General features: G+C 40.2%; 1 protein-coding gene across 2 annotated transcripts in view; it reads right to left on the bottom strand.

The window, feature by feature from the left end:
- The window catches only part of CAMKMT (calmodulin-lysine N-methyltransferase), a 233,931-nt gene that overhangs the window by 38,815 nt on the left and 179,770 nt on the right, over positions 1-15,346 (bottom strand). For both annotated transcript variants that reach the window (XM_080998182.1, XM_080998183.1), the window contains exons 4-6: positions 12,676-12,736; positions 5,000-5,054; positions 3,817-3,880 (exon numbers count right to left, since the gene is read on the bottom strand). In XM_080998182.1, the coding sequence (XP_080854308.1) occupies positions 3,817-3,880; positions 5,000-5,054; positions 12,676-12,736 (180 nt within the window). The remainder of the gene's footprint in view (positions 1-3,816; positions 3,881-4,999; positions 5,055-12,675; positions 12,737-15,346) is intronic.

Below are 15,346 nucleotides of genomic sequence, written 5' to 3'. Positions count from 1 at the left end.
TTCTCTAATGCATCACCGTTGAGAGTAACAGAGGCTCAGAAAGCCATAATAATGAAGTTTATGAACGTAACAGACATTTGTGTGTGTGTGTAACAAAACAGTAGAGATAATGTTGTTGCTGTGAAAAATACATTAAAAAAAGCCCTCTGGGTTTTGGATTATTATTTTTTTGACATGTTTCCATGGTGTTCTGTGTAACACCATGATCCGAATCATAGAGAAAAGAAAGGGCATGACTAATATCATAAAGAATTATGTATTATTTGGTTAATTAAGCAAATATGCGAATAAAACATCACATACTTTTTTAAAAAATTGCCTTCTATAATTTTGTTTTAGTTGTGTAATCATGAAAGGTTCAGACCTGCATCCAACTACATCCTACACACATGCACAAACATTTGTTACTGAAATCAAAATAAGTTCTACATAGGATATGTTCACAGCTGGTTTTTGTGTGTGGGGGGGTGTTGCATTGTGGATATTGTAATACACTCTAAGCTTGTCTCACATTTCTAGATACCATATTTCAATTCATAAGTACATGATAAACAAAGAGCTAAAATACAGATCACTTTTAAGCAGCTCCCCAAACCATTTTTCCTCCTTGAAAGTCTCCATCAGTGAATGTGTAAGTTCTCAGCTGTATTTACATTAGTGCAAATAGTTTAAATATACCACATAACTTTCAGAATGAGATCTGGCTAAGAAATTTGTAGACTGGACCAAGGCATGAATTTCAGATCATTATTTCATTAAAATTTAGAAAATACAAATTTGATGTTCAGGTACATTACCAAATTCACCTTTAACACATTTCCTTTTTTCCTTTGGCAATTGATTTGACTACTAATAGAGCCATAAAACTATAAAAAGTAGGAAATACAATTTTAAGACAAAATAATACATTAATAAAACAGTAGTGTTACTATGCAATGCAATTACTAACAAGTGTAATTTAATTTCAGTGCAGATTAGGAGGTGGAGCTATACATTATAGCTTCTTATACCATAATATGGTGCTATATGAGCAGTGGCAGAGCTTTAAAAAGAATACATTCATGTTTGCATGGCGCACGACAACACACTGGAGTTTTATTGTTAAAAGTACCCCTAAATGTTATACAATAGGGAAAGAGATTGCTTAAAAACTGGAATAGTTAATATGAAAGCCGGCTTCTGTGTTCCTTATACCTGATATATATTGATTTTGTATTAAGAGAGCACATGCTTTGACATCCCTGTAGTAAATGAAATTATTACTTTCACAAATGAATTGATAATAAACCCATCAAAGACTGATGGGACACAATACACTCAGTGGGTTTTTTTTTTGGGGGGGGAGTAAAAAGGTAAATCAAATCCCACCACCACCAACAAATTCAAAACTACACAAAAGCAGGACCCCTAGATATCCTCTATGAATAATGCTAATAATAGCAACAATAATAAGTATAACAATGATGATAATATAAAAGTGAATGCTCAGATGCAAAGCACTATTGCCAGGTCGATTTTCAATTACATTTCGCTGATGTATTCATTTGTTTCTTAATGTGTTCATCTTGCCCATTAAGAATAATTAGCAGGCTTGCTTAGTGATTTCCCGGCTTCTGACTGTGATTTTCTCTCTTCCTGGGTTGACACCATTTTGACTATATATATATATATATGTATATATATATATATAGTAAGTGGCATATAATTTATAAGTTTTAAAGAAATTTAAAGGACAAAGGTAAACTCTAATTTTAAACAATAAGGGAATTTTAATTTAATAGCTCAACAACAGAGCACAAAACAAGGCACTTTGTAACCCCCCATCACAGAATCGACAATTTTTGAAATGTATTTGCTTAGGGAAGTTTCTAGTTGAGTACAAATCTTTATTCAAGCATCCGGACAATGGCATTGAAAGTTATTGTGCATTTTAACAGCTTTGCAAGTTAATACTAAAACATTTAATAAATTCATCTGATTTTTGTCTTATTTCCATGTAAGTGTGAAGTCAGTAATATTTTTGTTTATGTTCTGTCCTCAGCTGCAATTCAGTGGGTTGATATGGGCAGTGATTAATCTAAAGTATATTTGATAATTGATTGTTTCAAAGCAGTATATTTTGACCATATAGAGAAACAGAAAACAACCAGATTGTCACGGCAGATTTGCTTTGCAAAATCCAAAACTCCTAAAAAATTGGTTTTTTAAAAAAGTTCTATTCGCATAATAGATCACTGGATGACACAAAGGATTTTGACACTGCAAGAAAACTTTATAATAGACCTGTGAGATACTGTTAAAGCTGTCTGGTGCTTAATTTGTGATTCTAAAAATCTAAAAGTGGAAGCAAAATATCAGCCAGGTTAAATAAGTTCAGTTGGTTATAATATATCCTGATTCAACTCTATTGATTCTTAAAAATTTTTTCCTCATGTACATCTTTTACAGAGGTACTAGAGAAAGCAACAGTATAATGCATAACTATATGGCACACTGCAAAACTGTAGATTCTAGGTAGAAAAAAAATCAACAACATTTTCCTGGCTTAATATTATAAGAGGGAAAATATCCCCTTCCCCTTTCACCCCTATCCCCATTTTAAAGCATCTGTGTGTCACATTCTTAAAAGATGGGATAAGTGCCTAGGACTGCCTTCATCTCTGAATTCTCCAAGAATTTGACACAGATATAGCTGTATTGAGGTCCCCCAAAGAGGGCACAGTGTTCTTGAAGTCTGATTGTCGATATCCTTACATGACCATTGTATGCATACTGTAAGCACACATTGTTTCCCTTAAAAACAACAACCTCACAACAGAATTAAATAAAATTGAGGGGGAAAGGACCTATCTTGTGAATACTAACAAAGAGATTTCTCCATAACTTTGACATGCCAGTATTCCGCCACTAAATGAAGACCCCTAACATGCAAATGTCATTATCATCAAGAACCAAAGCAAACAGATACCTTCTGCGTTCCCCTCTCAATTTCTAACAGTCATTAATATTCACTATGGGACTTAGCTTGTATGCTATTGTAGACACTTAGTTAACTGAGAGGGAATAATTTGCAGTCATATTAAAGTGCAAATTTGTTTACCTGCATATGTACTAATTAGATTTAATAAAATGTATTCCAATACAAGAATGAAAAGTGGTATTTGAAAACCTTGTTTTAAGAGAAATACTGGGCAACTGGTAATGAACTGAGTGGAGATGCATCTTGCATGAAGTTAGGGAAAAGTGATATTATGTGTACATGGTCTAAACATAAACAAAAAGTAGAAGCTGGAATAATATCCAATTAAGTGATACTCAGAGAAGACCCACTGAAATAATTGAGTCTACTATGAGTATGACTAATTTTGGATATCACTCTGAGTAAATATATATGTAACATATATATTTATTCAATATAAAATGTCAATATCTTCAAGCAAAACCAATGTGAAGTAGACCAGCAACTGGAAAATCCGTAAAACTGGAATTGTAAGGTCTGCTGTTGTATAACTTTAAACAGAACTGATTTGAATACTTACATAACATGGGATCAGTATTTATCATGTTTCTTGATTCTTTCTTTCAGAACAAGCACACTTCTTTTTTAATGTAAAAGGGAGTGTGATTTTTTCCCCCCTAGGGAACACTGTAAATCTATTTAATAACATTATATATTTTTAATTACTTACAGTGGGTATGCGTACGTATGCATATATTAATATATGGACCCCTTGCTGTCCTTTTATATCAATTGTTGCTCAGGTAGTGAAAAAGGAACAAGTCCAACAGACCAGTTTTCTATCTGAATAAGGATACTTTTGATGGCCTTTTCATTTCCATCAGTTAACAGAACTTCTTTGACATCTGCAGAAATAGCAACCTGGAAGGTGGGGGTGGGGGGGGAGAGAGAGAGAGAGAGAGAGAGAGAGAGAGAGAGAGAGAGAGGAGCACAGCAAACAATGAGCAAATATGCTTGTCTGTGTGGAAGTGAAGACAGGAGTGACAAGCCTTCAGTATCATGCTTCCTCACCTATTTCTCTGTAACAGTCTTCAATCTTTTTTCATTTTATGTCTGCATTATTTTAATCATTCAATCAAATCAGTCAATACTTTTATCATTCCATTTGCGGGAGCCTCTATCTTGCTATCATTCTGTTCCGTAATTGCATTGTGACAGCGGATGATGGTATTCTGAGAGGCTTTCATTTGCGGGCTTCTGTTTATCTAGTAGAGCCATCATACGAGGCTGTCACTCTGCCTTTCAGCTTGCTTCTGTCTGACTGCCTGATGCCCTTCATATAACTTTGCATTGCAGGCAGATGGCTTTGTAAGGGTAATTTTTTTGTGAGCTTTGACATGCTCGCACATTGGGCTGTAACCTCGACACATTGTGTAAGAACGACAGGTTTGTCAAATGCCAATCAGTGTAACAATATGCTTTTATTTGTAGAGACATAAAAACTTGTCTAATGCACTGCACTGCTACATAATATCTCCTGAATACATGACTCAGAACCCAGAGAATGGTGAATGACGCTCCTGAATGGCCAATCTAATTCAAAAGAATCTAATTACCGAGAGCTCTGGATCATGTTTGTTGGTGTAATAATGCAGGCAAAACATTAGCAGCTATATCATGGTGCTCCAACTGTGATTCGCCAGGCTATTCCTGTATCTTAGCAAATGGGGGGGGGGGGGGACTATAATCTGAGGAGGGGGGAAGCTTCAGCTATGGCAATGAAAGACAGACCGTACGTGGCCTGGAATGTCACAACAAGAGATATTGACTACACTGAGGTAAAATGTTTCTGCTCATCGAGGCAACCATAAAATCAATATGATACGAAAGCAAGTCAATCTAGAAGGTCTCTCAAAACTCTGCAGCTTGACCGCAGCTGATTCTGTTGACAGTTCTCTGACCCAGCAGTTGGAGGCACTGGAACATTTTTCCCCCTTTGTTCCTCCCTCTGAATAGGATTGGAATTGAGAAAAGACCTACCATAAGCCCAGCCAAGCATGTCATGCCACCCCCTAGCTCACACACAGCAAGGCCCCTGAAAGAGAGAAAAGAAATGGTAGAACCCATACAAATTAGATGAAAATGGCCAGAGAGACATATATGTTACAAGAACAAATTGCTATCTGTAGTGCGGCGCGGAGGTACCAGGAAGTAGCAGAGGCATGACCGGGCTACCTCATGTCGTTTTGCGTTTTAAAAATAATTATGAAATAGAAAAGTCACAAAGCAGGCAAACCAGTGGGGGTTCCCTCATTAGTGCTCAGTGCAACATTACCACCGCTGAGCTGAAAAAAAATCCGAGAAGGTTCTCTCCCTCCCCCCCAACCATTCCTTGTCAATGGCACTGTCTTTTAGAACTAAACTAGCTAGAGTAACGAAAGATAATTGTTAGGAAAGGATAACACTGTTAATTCACATTCATTCGTTCAAAAACAGTTAGACAAGTAAATGAAAGAATTAATATAATTTCTCCCGCTCACTCTTGCTCCCACCCTCTGGAGAACTATGGAATGAAATAGTTGAAATTTGTAACAAAAACTCTGACATTTAAAATAAAGTACACACCTCAGCTGTGTGTGTGTGTGTCTTTCTTTCTTTCTTTCTTTCTTTCTTTCTTTCTTTCTTTGCTATGCACAGGTGGAAAATTTAGCTCATAATTAGCACTTTAATTACAACTGGCCTACAAAAGATCCTACTTGTTTTTTGTTTTTGTTTTTTAAAAAAAACCTCTTAGCACAACTGCTTTGTGCCAAGTAAATTTGCTTTTAAGAAAGTCCCATTGATATCTGTGGGATTGTTCAAAAGTAAGTAAGCTTTGACTGGTGCCCATAGAGTAAAAATCAAAAAGTTTGTGCAACATCAGTTGTTTCCTTAAAGATGACAAATGAGAATGCTAAGTACCTGATGTGCACATTTTTATTAATTTATTTCAAAGTTCATTGGCAGCCACAACCTTTATGCAAGAAAATACCATTTTATGATAGACATTTGCTGGGATATTTAAAACTCTTGGTGGATAAAAATAATTCAAGGCAGGTTACGAGTTCTATTGTATAGCATAAAATATACTAGAATGGAAACCACACAAAGAAAAATAATAAAAATATTTTCATAAAATTCCTAAATAAATAGTCAGATCACTCCTAAAAGTGTTTAGGGCTAAGCTTTTGGTGAGCCTCCTCATGGAAGTGATAACTAAGGAGCAACCAGTAAGAACACAGGCTGACTTTTCCTTGTAGACAGTTTGAGCATATTACACTGATCCTGGTCCGACTGCACTTGCTACCAATTAGTTTCTGGGTGCAATTAAAAATGCTGGTTTTATAAAGCCTTAAATTGCTCAGGACCGTAATACCTCAAGGACCGCCTCTTTCCATATGAACCTACGCGGACCCTGAGATCATATCCTGAGGCCCTTCTATGTGTGCCTCCTCCTTGAGAGGTCCGGAGGGTGGCAACACAAGAACGGGCCTTCTCTGCAGTGGCTCCCTGTCTGCGGAATGCTCTCCCCAGGGAAGTTCACCTGGTGCCTTCATTATACACTTTTAGGTGCCAGGCAAAATCATTCCTTTCTAACCAGGCCTTCAGTTGATTTGATTGACATCCTATGCCCTTTTAAAATGTGGAGATTTTGGGGAGGAGGGTTATTGGGTTGTTGTTTTTATTTCGATTATATATTTTGTTTTATATTTTGATTTTGTTCTGTGAACCACCCTGAGACCTCTGGATATAGGGTGGTATATAAATTCAATCAACAACAACAACAAATATACACATCAGTATGGGAACGATGTTTTGTAAGTTTTGATAAGGTTTGTTTATTCATTTCAAACATAAAGGAGGTGTCTGAAAGTTATGGGATTCAATTAAATTTTACTCAGAGTAGACCCACTGAAATTAATGAACATGAGTAAGTTAGGTCTAATAATTTCAATAGGACTAGTTGAATACCACCCATGCTTCAACACAAGCACTTGGAACTGCACATAGCAAGCTACTGGAGACTAGTGGGGTGGGGGGGACAAGAAACCCAATATATTTGGTATAATGCTCATTTGGGTTTGGTTTTGTTTTACAGCAAACTCATGACAAGGACATTGTAGAAGTCTGCCTTTGGAAAATTTACATTTATACTCTTGTTGTTGGAAGTGAGAGATGTACCATAAAGAAGGCTGATTGCCGAAGAATTGATGCTTTTGAATTATGGTGCTGGAGGAGACTCTTGAGAGTCCCATGGACTGCAAGAAGATCAAACCTATCCATTCTTAAGGAAATTGGCCCTGAGTGCTCATTGGAAGGACAGATCGTGAAGCTGAGGCTCCTATACTTTGGCCACCTCATGAGAAGAGAAGACTCCCTGGAAAAGACCCTGATGTTGGGAAAGATTGAGGGCTGAAGGAGAAGGGGACGACAGAGGACGAGATGGTTGGACAGTGTTCTCGAAGATACGAACATGAGTTTGACCAAACTGCGGGAAGTAGTGGAAGACAAGAGTGCCTGGCGTGCTCTGGTCCATGGGGTCACGAAGAGTCGGACATGACTAAACGACTAAACAACAACAACAACAACTGTTGTTGTTGCTGATATCCATCTGTCTTGAGAGACAATGGAAGAGAGAGAGAGACATTGGGAAGTAAAGTCAAACCATTGGAGAGTTACAGTTCCACACAAGGTCAACCTCTGGCTGAGAACTGAATCACAATAGTCTAGAAAACAGAGTTGAGAAGGAGTTGTAATCAAGCAGAATAAAGCAAGCCAGAATCAAACATAGCCCAGAGGACAAAGTAATTGAGTAGAGATCCTGAAGTCAGCAATATGGAAAGGCAGTCAAGAGGTAGGGCAAAACACAGGTTGCAAGAGTCTCCGACACCCTTTCTCAACCTTGGGTTCCTAGATGTTGCTGGACTACAGCTCCCATCATGCCTGACCCTGGCCAGGATGGCTAGGAATGGTGGGAATTGGAGTCCAACACCATGTCTGGACCCTGGGTTGAGAAAGGCTGGCCTGGAAGGGGAAAGACGCGTGGTGGTCCATCAGCTAGCAGACCTCAACTGAGGGCTTATATAGTCTGGTCCCTCAGGCTCCATCCAGGACCAGCTGTACACACTTACTTCTGCCCTCAGGAGCCCTTTCTTCCCAAGGAGTCCCTTAATCTCAAGTTGTTCACTTGGGCTTTCAGGCATGCACTCTTTTGCTGAGCCAGGAATTTCTGACAACTATGCTCTCTGAGACTGGCAGGTGAATCAGAGGGTCCGCTCCAAGGGCTCTTCCTGGGCAACTTCTGAAGGCAGGCCTGGTGAGGTCTCTCCCTGGATACCAAGGTCTTCCAGATAAGTGCAAGGTTTTTAGAATTGTGTCAGGCCCCAGTATGACAAATCCACTGGAGTTGTAGCAAAGGGGGGTTGGCAGACTGAATGGGATTCCTAGGTGCAGCTTGGACTTCCGGGTTAGCGCCTCCGGCAATGACGGATTTCCTCTGATCGGGAGGAATCTGCTTCGTGAGAATTAGGGTCTGGACCGCCACGGCGAGGCAGAGACCCACCAAAAACCACAGGCGGGAGAAGCCTGTGGACGTGGGATTCGGCTGGCACCTTCTGCGCCTCCCCTACTCGTGGGGAAACCCGATTTCGGGGATCCAGAGCGACGTGGGGTGAATGGCGCGGTGCTTCGAATCGACTGCTCTTTTCACGGAGTGAAGCCGCATTGCTGTTGCCGGAGAGCGCTGACTTTTTCCTGTGAACAATTGGATTTTAAACAACTGCCCGTGAGTAGAACAGAAAATCGGACTATGAAACTTCTTAATTTGGCACTGAAGCGGGAAGGTCTAAACAGGAAGTCCGCCTTCCGCTTTTGTAAATAGATTGAAGCAAAGACATTGCAAGCTAGAGTCTGGAAAGTCGTTTGTAAAGGACTAAATTTCCATCAGTTAAAATTACCAAACCCCCCTTGGAAGCAGGAGAAGAGGGGGGAAATCTTAGACTGTTTAAACCTGCAGAAGAGAGAGTAAAGAAAGATAAATTTCCACCGTCTTGAACCTGGGAGTGGGGTGTCAGAGACAGATGTTTTGGGGAAGTTCATTGACTGTGGATAAAACGTTTTTTGACAGATAGTTAAAAAAGAGAAACATTTTGATTCCAATGTTCCCTTTTGCACTTAAAAGGAACAAAATATCTGAAAAAAGAAAGAAATTTTGTTGCTGGATCTGCTTTTTAAAAAAGGCGGATACAAACAGAAATTATTTCCTCTAGAGGGAGCTTGTGAAACTGTTGCTGGAGTCGATCTGGGGAATTCCACAGCTGTAGAGATTAAAGATCGTGAGACCAGACATTGACCTTGAACAAGAATGTGCCCAGAAGAAGCTTTAGTGCTTGCTTTTTGCAAGACAAGTGCTTTACTGGAACAGTTACACGAGAAGATGGATTTGATGACTGTTGCAGTTGGCAATTTTGGACAAACAGTGAATACCTATATAAAAACTACTCAGGAATTAACCCAGGAATGTGCCTTGACAGGGCAAGTTGTGAAGAAGATAAAGGAGGAGGTTGTTGCTGAACCTCAAATAATAGAAATGGAGAGAGCTGAGGCCTTGCAGGAACATAAGTTGTTGTTTCTGACGACTGAATCTGGAGAAAGTCAGATTTGGAGAGATGGAGTACTGTTTGGTCTGGAGATGGGAAGTTGGATAGATCCCCCTATGCAGGGATGTTTTGACTTTTCGGATCTGGTTTTGGGCCAGGGGGAGTTTGGAGTTGTGGGGGCCCTTAACCTTGGAGGGACTTTGAAACATGCCTTCAAATATCTTTTGGATTTCAGTGCTGACTATGGAGAATGGGCTGACTTGTTGAGAAGGGATAAAGATATTGTCAAGTTGGAGTCTCCCCGAGAGAAAGGAAGGAAATTAAGAATAAGATCAGCAGAAGATAAAGTAAAGTGCAGGTATAAACATGAAGAAGACCTGCGGAAGGGACATGGAAAAGGCTTAAGAGCCTCGGATAGAAGGTCACCAGGTTGATGGACTAGATGGAAGGGATAGAAAGGACTGATAAAACCCGAGACCAGGAAGAAGAGATGATGGATGAAGATTGGAAGAAAGTTTTTAAAAAATTCATTTAGAAAATCATTGTAAAATTAATGAGTATTAGAAAAATGTTGGAATGAAACTATTTGGCTTTAGTAGAAATGTTAAAAGGAATTATGTATAAATAAGTTTTAAGTTTTAAGCTTTAGGGCTTTTCATGGTAAGATAAGGTTAAAATAAATAAAGGTAATTTAATGACAGAATATAGTGAAAGATGGAAAGGATTTGCTGAGATAATTAATAACTAGAATACAAAAAAGGGAGTGTGAGGAGGTCGATGAAACAAGTTAACGAAAGATAAAGATTTGGGAATATTGTATTTGTTTTTAAATTTTTTGTTTATTTTTATTTTTGGTTTTGATGTATTGTGTATTGTGTATTTTGTTTTTTGTTTTTTTTGTTTTTATTGACTTGTATTGTTTAATTGCTCTTTTTGTCTACCTTTTTTTTCTTTTTCTTTTTTTTTCTTTTTTCTCTGTAATTTTAAATTCTCAATAAATATCATTTAAAAAAAAGAGAGAGAGAGATCCAGCGCTGAGGGCCTTCTGGCGGTTCCCTCATTGCGAGAAGTGAGGTTACAGGGAACTAGACAGAGGGCCTTCTCGGTAGTGGCGCCTGCCCTGTGGAATGCCCTCCCTTCAGATGTCAAGGAAATAAGCAGCTATCCTATTTTTAAAAGACATCTGAAGGCAGCCCTGTTTAGGGAAGTTTTTAATATTTAATGCTGTATTGTTTTCAACACTCGATTGGGAGCAGCCCAGAGTGGCTGGGGAAACTCAGCCAGATGGGCAGGGTATAAATAAATAAATAATAACAATAATAATAACAATTGTTGTTGTTGTTGTTGTTGTTGTTGTTGTTGTTGTTGGACTAGTGAGCATATTGGGACTTGACCGTGTGAACTTCCTGCAGTAATACTACAGTAGCTGTGATCATCTTGGCTGTGAGTCCTGAAAGACCTGCTCCCTGCTTTTCAGGCCTTTTCCCACCTGGCCTAGGGAGGTCACTGACTGGCTCTAGCTGCAAAAGTTGAAGCTGCTGAACAGACTCTTGGGTTGGTGTGTTGTTTAGGGGGGTTTTTTCGGGCGGGGGGGCGAGTTTGTTGCTGTTACTGATTTATTTTTTGTATTTTTATTTTTATATCTTCTTGTGATTTATGTAGAAATCTTCCAGTCTGCTACTTTTTGATGTGTTTTATTTATTCTTTATGACTACTGGGAAAGAGGAGAGTGAGAGGAGATACGATAGCCATCTTTTTTTTCCTTTTTTTAAAATAATTTTTATTAACAGGCCAATCACATCACATTATCCAAATCACATTAGTTCCAAATTATACAGCCAAATTTTAAATTTTGTTGGGGGTACCCATACATCAAGCTCCGCACGAGTCCAAAACTCCGAACGAGTCCAAACATCACTTATATTACTGCTTTAATTAGACAGTTCTATCCAGTTCAATCTTTGGTCAGGGGCCAGCTGGCACCCCCATCTCAATGAATGATCAGATATAGTGTCATTATTGGAGAATGATAGAGACACCCCCACCTTTTTTAGAGGAGGAGTAGAAGGGAGTCTAATCTGTCTTCACGGCAAGGGTGGAGACCCTGTGGTACTCAAATGGCCATGCGGCGGCTGATAAGAGCTGCCACCTAATAACATATGGATGGTTACCAGGTCCCCATAGCTGGCCTATGACAAGCACCCAAATGTTCTATATATTTGCATCCCTAAATAAATAAATACTTCCCCTCCCCACACCATTTTTTGCAATCTGTGAATGGAGTGGTAAATTAAAGTTGGCTTTTGTTTGTTTTTAGCCCTATGCATTGTAGCATACTATTGACCATGTTGATTTAGAAATACAGATACATTTCTCCCAAGCAAGAGCATATTTGTGGCCTTCTGTAGCTCCCGTTCAAAATAACTGAATAAAAGGGCAGGGAGACAGCTGCAAAAATTGCCCTGCTATGTCACATCTTAAATGCCCCTAATTTTTTGGGATTCGTCCAAGTACACATTTCTTAGACCCAGCAAGGCCAGGAAGCTTGATCTGTTACATGTTCTGTACTGTACCAGCATGTCTAGATGGGGAGCCTTGCAAGCCTCTGGTACCGAAATATGAAAAATATACAGAAAAACAATAGTAAAAAGCATGCAGAGAGTGCAAGAAATATTCTGGTGCCAAAGCTCTGCTTTAAAACTATGATATACCTTCCCAGACAATACTTTACTGACTTTCAGAACAGAAGTAAGAGTAAACTCAGTAACAGATGCCTTTTGTTTTCCCCCTGACCTTCACAATCAGTGCTGATCGATTGACGCCTCACTTTTGTTTCCCAAAAATCAAAGTGAAATAAAACGCCTTGAGTGGAAATCAAAAGTCTTTGACATATAGCAGAAAGCTTGCTGTGCAATATTAGTACCCAACGGCAGCTCCAAATTCTTTGTTAAGAGCAACATGCTTTCACCTTGAACTTTTAAAAACAGAATCTGACGACTTAAATCATAGCAATCTTTACCATGCAAATATAATAAAACTAATGGATTGGAAAGGTTCTTTTATGGGTTGCTTTTGTACCTGAACACTTCATGGTACTTCAGGCAGTAGTAAGCTAGTACCTCTTCAGAAGGCCAGATACCTAGAGAGAGAGAGAGAGAAATGGTCACTTTAAAAAGAAAAGGCTCTCTTAATTTTTTAAAAGCTATACTTAGATCTGTGCAAAGTGATCCTTTGTTGCACTTTTAAACATGGGCCAGGAAGTAGCAGGAAAAAGTGAAATATATGCTGTTTGAGCTCTGTTCAAGAAAATAGTTATGTGTGCTCATATTTCTCTAGAATGAGTGTGTTGTGTTCCATTCTTGTTTCATACAAAAATGCCCTTTATTGATGTTGAATTCTGTTTGTCACAGCAGCCCTAAATGGAGACTGGGAACAGTACAATGTGCAGCTGGGTTACAAGTCAAAGCTTATGGAAGGCACTCTGCGCCACTGAGGCCACCTGAGCTTCAAGTGACAGCAAAGGACCCAGGAGTACCCCCACTCCTTTAGAGGGAGGGTAACCTTATCAAGAGCAGGTAAGTTCTCACCCATCCGGTCTAGAGAACCACCCAACAGCGCCTCAGCCTTATCTGGATTGAGCTTCAGTTGGCTGGCTCTCATCCAGTCCATTACTGAGGCAAGACAACGGTCCAGCATATCCATTGCCAAACCTGCAGATGTAAAGGAGAAATAGCGCTGTGCGTCATCAGTATATTGCTAACAAAACTCCGGATAACCCCCCTCAGCAGCTTCATGTAAATTTTTAACAGCATAGAAGGCTGCACAGAACCCTACACCAAAGGCCCCAGGGGCCGAAGAATCATCCTCTGGAAATGACTGTCCAAGTACGACCAGAACCACTGCAAAGTGGTGCCACCCACAGGGGCAGACTTTGGTCTTTCAAATTTCAGAGCCCTCTGTGAGAGGGCAAAATCTCAAGCCCCCATCTCTCGCCTTCTGTTCTGCTCAATTCACCACATCATAGTTTTGACGCCCTCCGGCGCCCCCAGGCGGAACAGGTTACGCTGTCCTAAATCTGCCTCTGCTACTCTCCCCTAACTCAGACAGCCACTCCAGAAGGATACCATGGTCGATACTGAAAGCCGTTGAGAGGTCAAGGAGAATTAACAGGGACACATTTCGCCTCCACATTTCTCTCACAACAGAGGTAATCAAACAGGGCGCCCAAAGCAGTTTCTGTGCCAAATCAGTTCTGTTTGTGACCATCTGCTTAAGAACCTTGCCCAGGAAGAGGAGATTGACAAGTGGTCGGTACTTAGATTGCCTGAATCCAGGGAGGGTTTATTGAAGAGTGGTTTTATCACTGCCTCCTTCAAGCAGCCAGGGACCACACCTTCTCGTAAGGAGGCATTAATCACCTCCTGGCTCTGCCAGCTGTCCCCTCCCCACTAGCTTTTATCAGTCAAGAGGGGCCAGGGTACAGAGCGCAAGCAGCCACCTTGACCGATCCAAGCACCTCAAGCCTTACTAAGTGAAACTCATCCAACACAACAGGACTAGACATTGCTCTGGACACCCCTTGATATTTGTTTGCTGTAACAGGGGAGTCAAACAAATCACAGCGAATGACCATCGGTTCTGCTGCATCCGTCAGGCCAGACTGTAAGAGGCCCTGCACTACCCAGAAAAGCTCTGTTGGATGGCACCATGAGGATGCAATAGAGGCAGCAAAGCATGCCTCCCTTGCTGCGTTCACTGTCAGTCGTGATGAGCCTCGCCCCCGACATTCGACTGCATTCCGCAAGAGTTTTCTTCCACTTGTGTTCGAGCCACTTCCCAGCTTGTTTCCACACTCTAAGTTCTGGAGTGTACCACAGAGCCAAGTCACTTTCTCTCAGACTAACCTAACTTACCTGCCATCAGGTTAAAACGACAATTCAGGGTTCCATGGAGAAAGGGAGAGGTACAAATATAACAAGCATACCTATTTTCACCTGATCAATCAATATGTTATGTTTTGGTATTATGAAAATGAAAGTATGTGTGAGCTGGTATAGCATGACAGTTATGAACATGGTTGGTGCATTGTTGAAATCTCATCTCAGCCAGGGACTCATACACTAGATAATCATATGCAGGACATAGTTCTCAGCTCCCTGCATCTACAATATGACGACGACAGCAACAACAACAGCAACAGCAACAGCAACAGTAGTCTACAGGACTTTGCTACCACTGTATTCTGCACATTGCCTACTGCATTCTCGACACCAAAAGAATCGTAAACAGCAGTCAGAGTACCATCAATGGGCTTGACCTTTGGAAAGAAAGGCAAAGGTTCTTCCTATTACAAGAGCTTTTCCTCATTATTAGCCAATGGTTGAACTCAGGAGCCCTCTGGATCTTTCTGTTTGCATGAACGAGCACAAGGAGATGCTCATTCTTGTGCATCCAGAGGATGGTGCGAACTTGGAGCATTTGTTAGCTAAAGGGCAATCTTCATTAGCCATGGTATCATTAGGATTTAAATTATATCCTCTATGGCCTCCAGCCAGCAGAAAGGGATAATCCATACACACTACTGCACTATGTTAGATCAGAGTCACATTATAGTAATGCTTTGTAGAAATCCCAGAGAAGTGAAACTAGCTTCCACAAGTCTCCCGCCCCCCGCCCCCACGGGAAAACTTTTCTTCAAGAGTAAGGATTATTTCTGCCAAACACCAACAAAGATGATGGGGGCATTCTT

This window comes from Podarcis pityusensis, assembly GCF_964106645.2.
Source record: "Podarcis pityusensis genome assembly, chromosome: 3".
Classification (NCBI taxonomy): Eukaryota; Metazoa; Chordata; class Lepidosauria; order Squamata; family Lacertidae; genus Podarcis; species Podarcis pityusensis.
The sequence above is the reverse complement of the archived record's forward strand: the minus strand, read 5'-3'. Positions and strand labels throughout refer to the sequence as shown.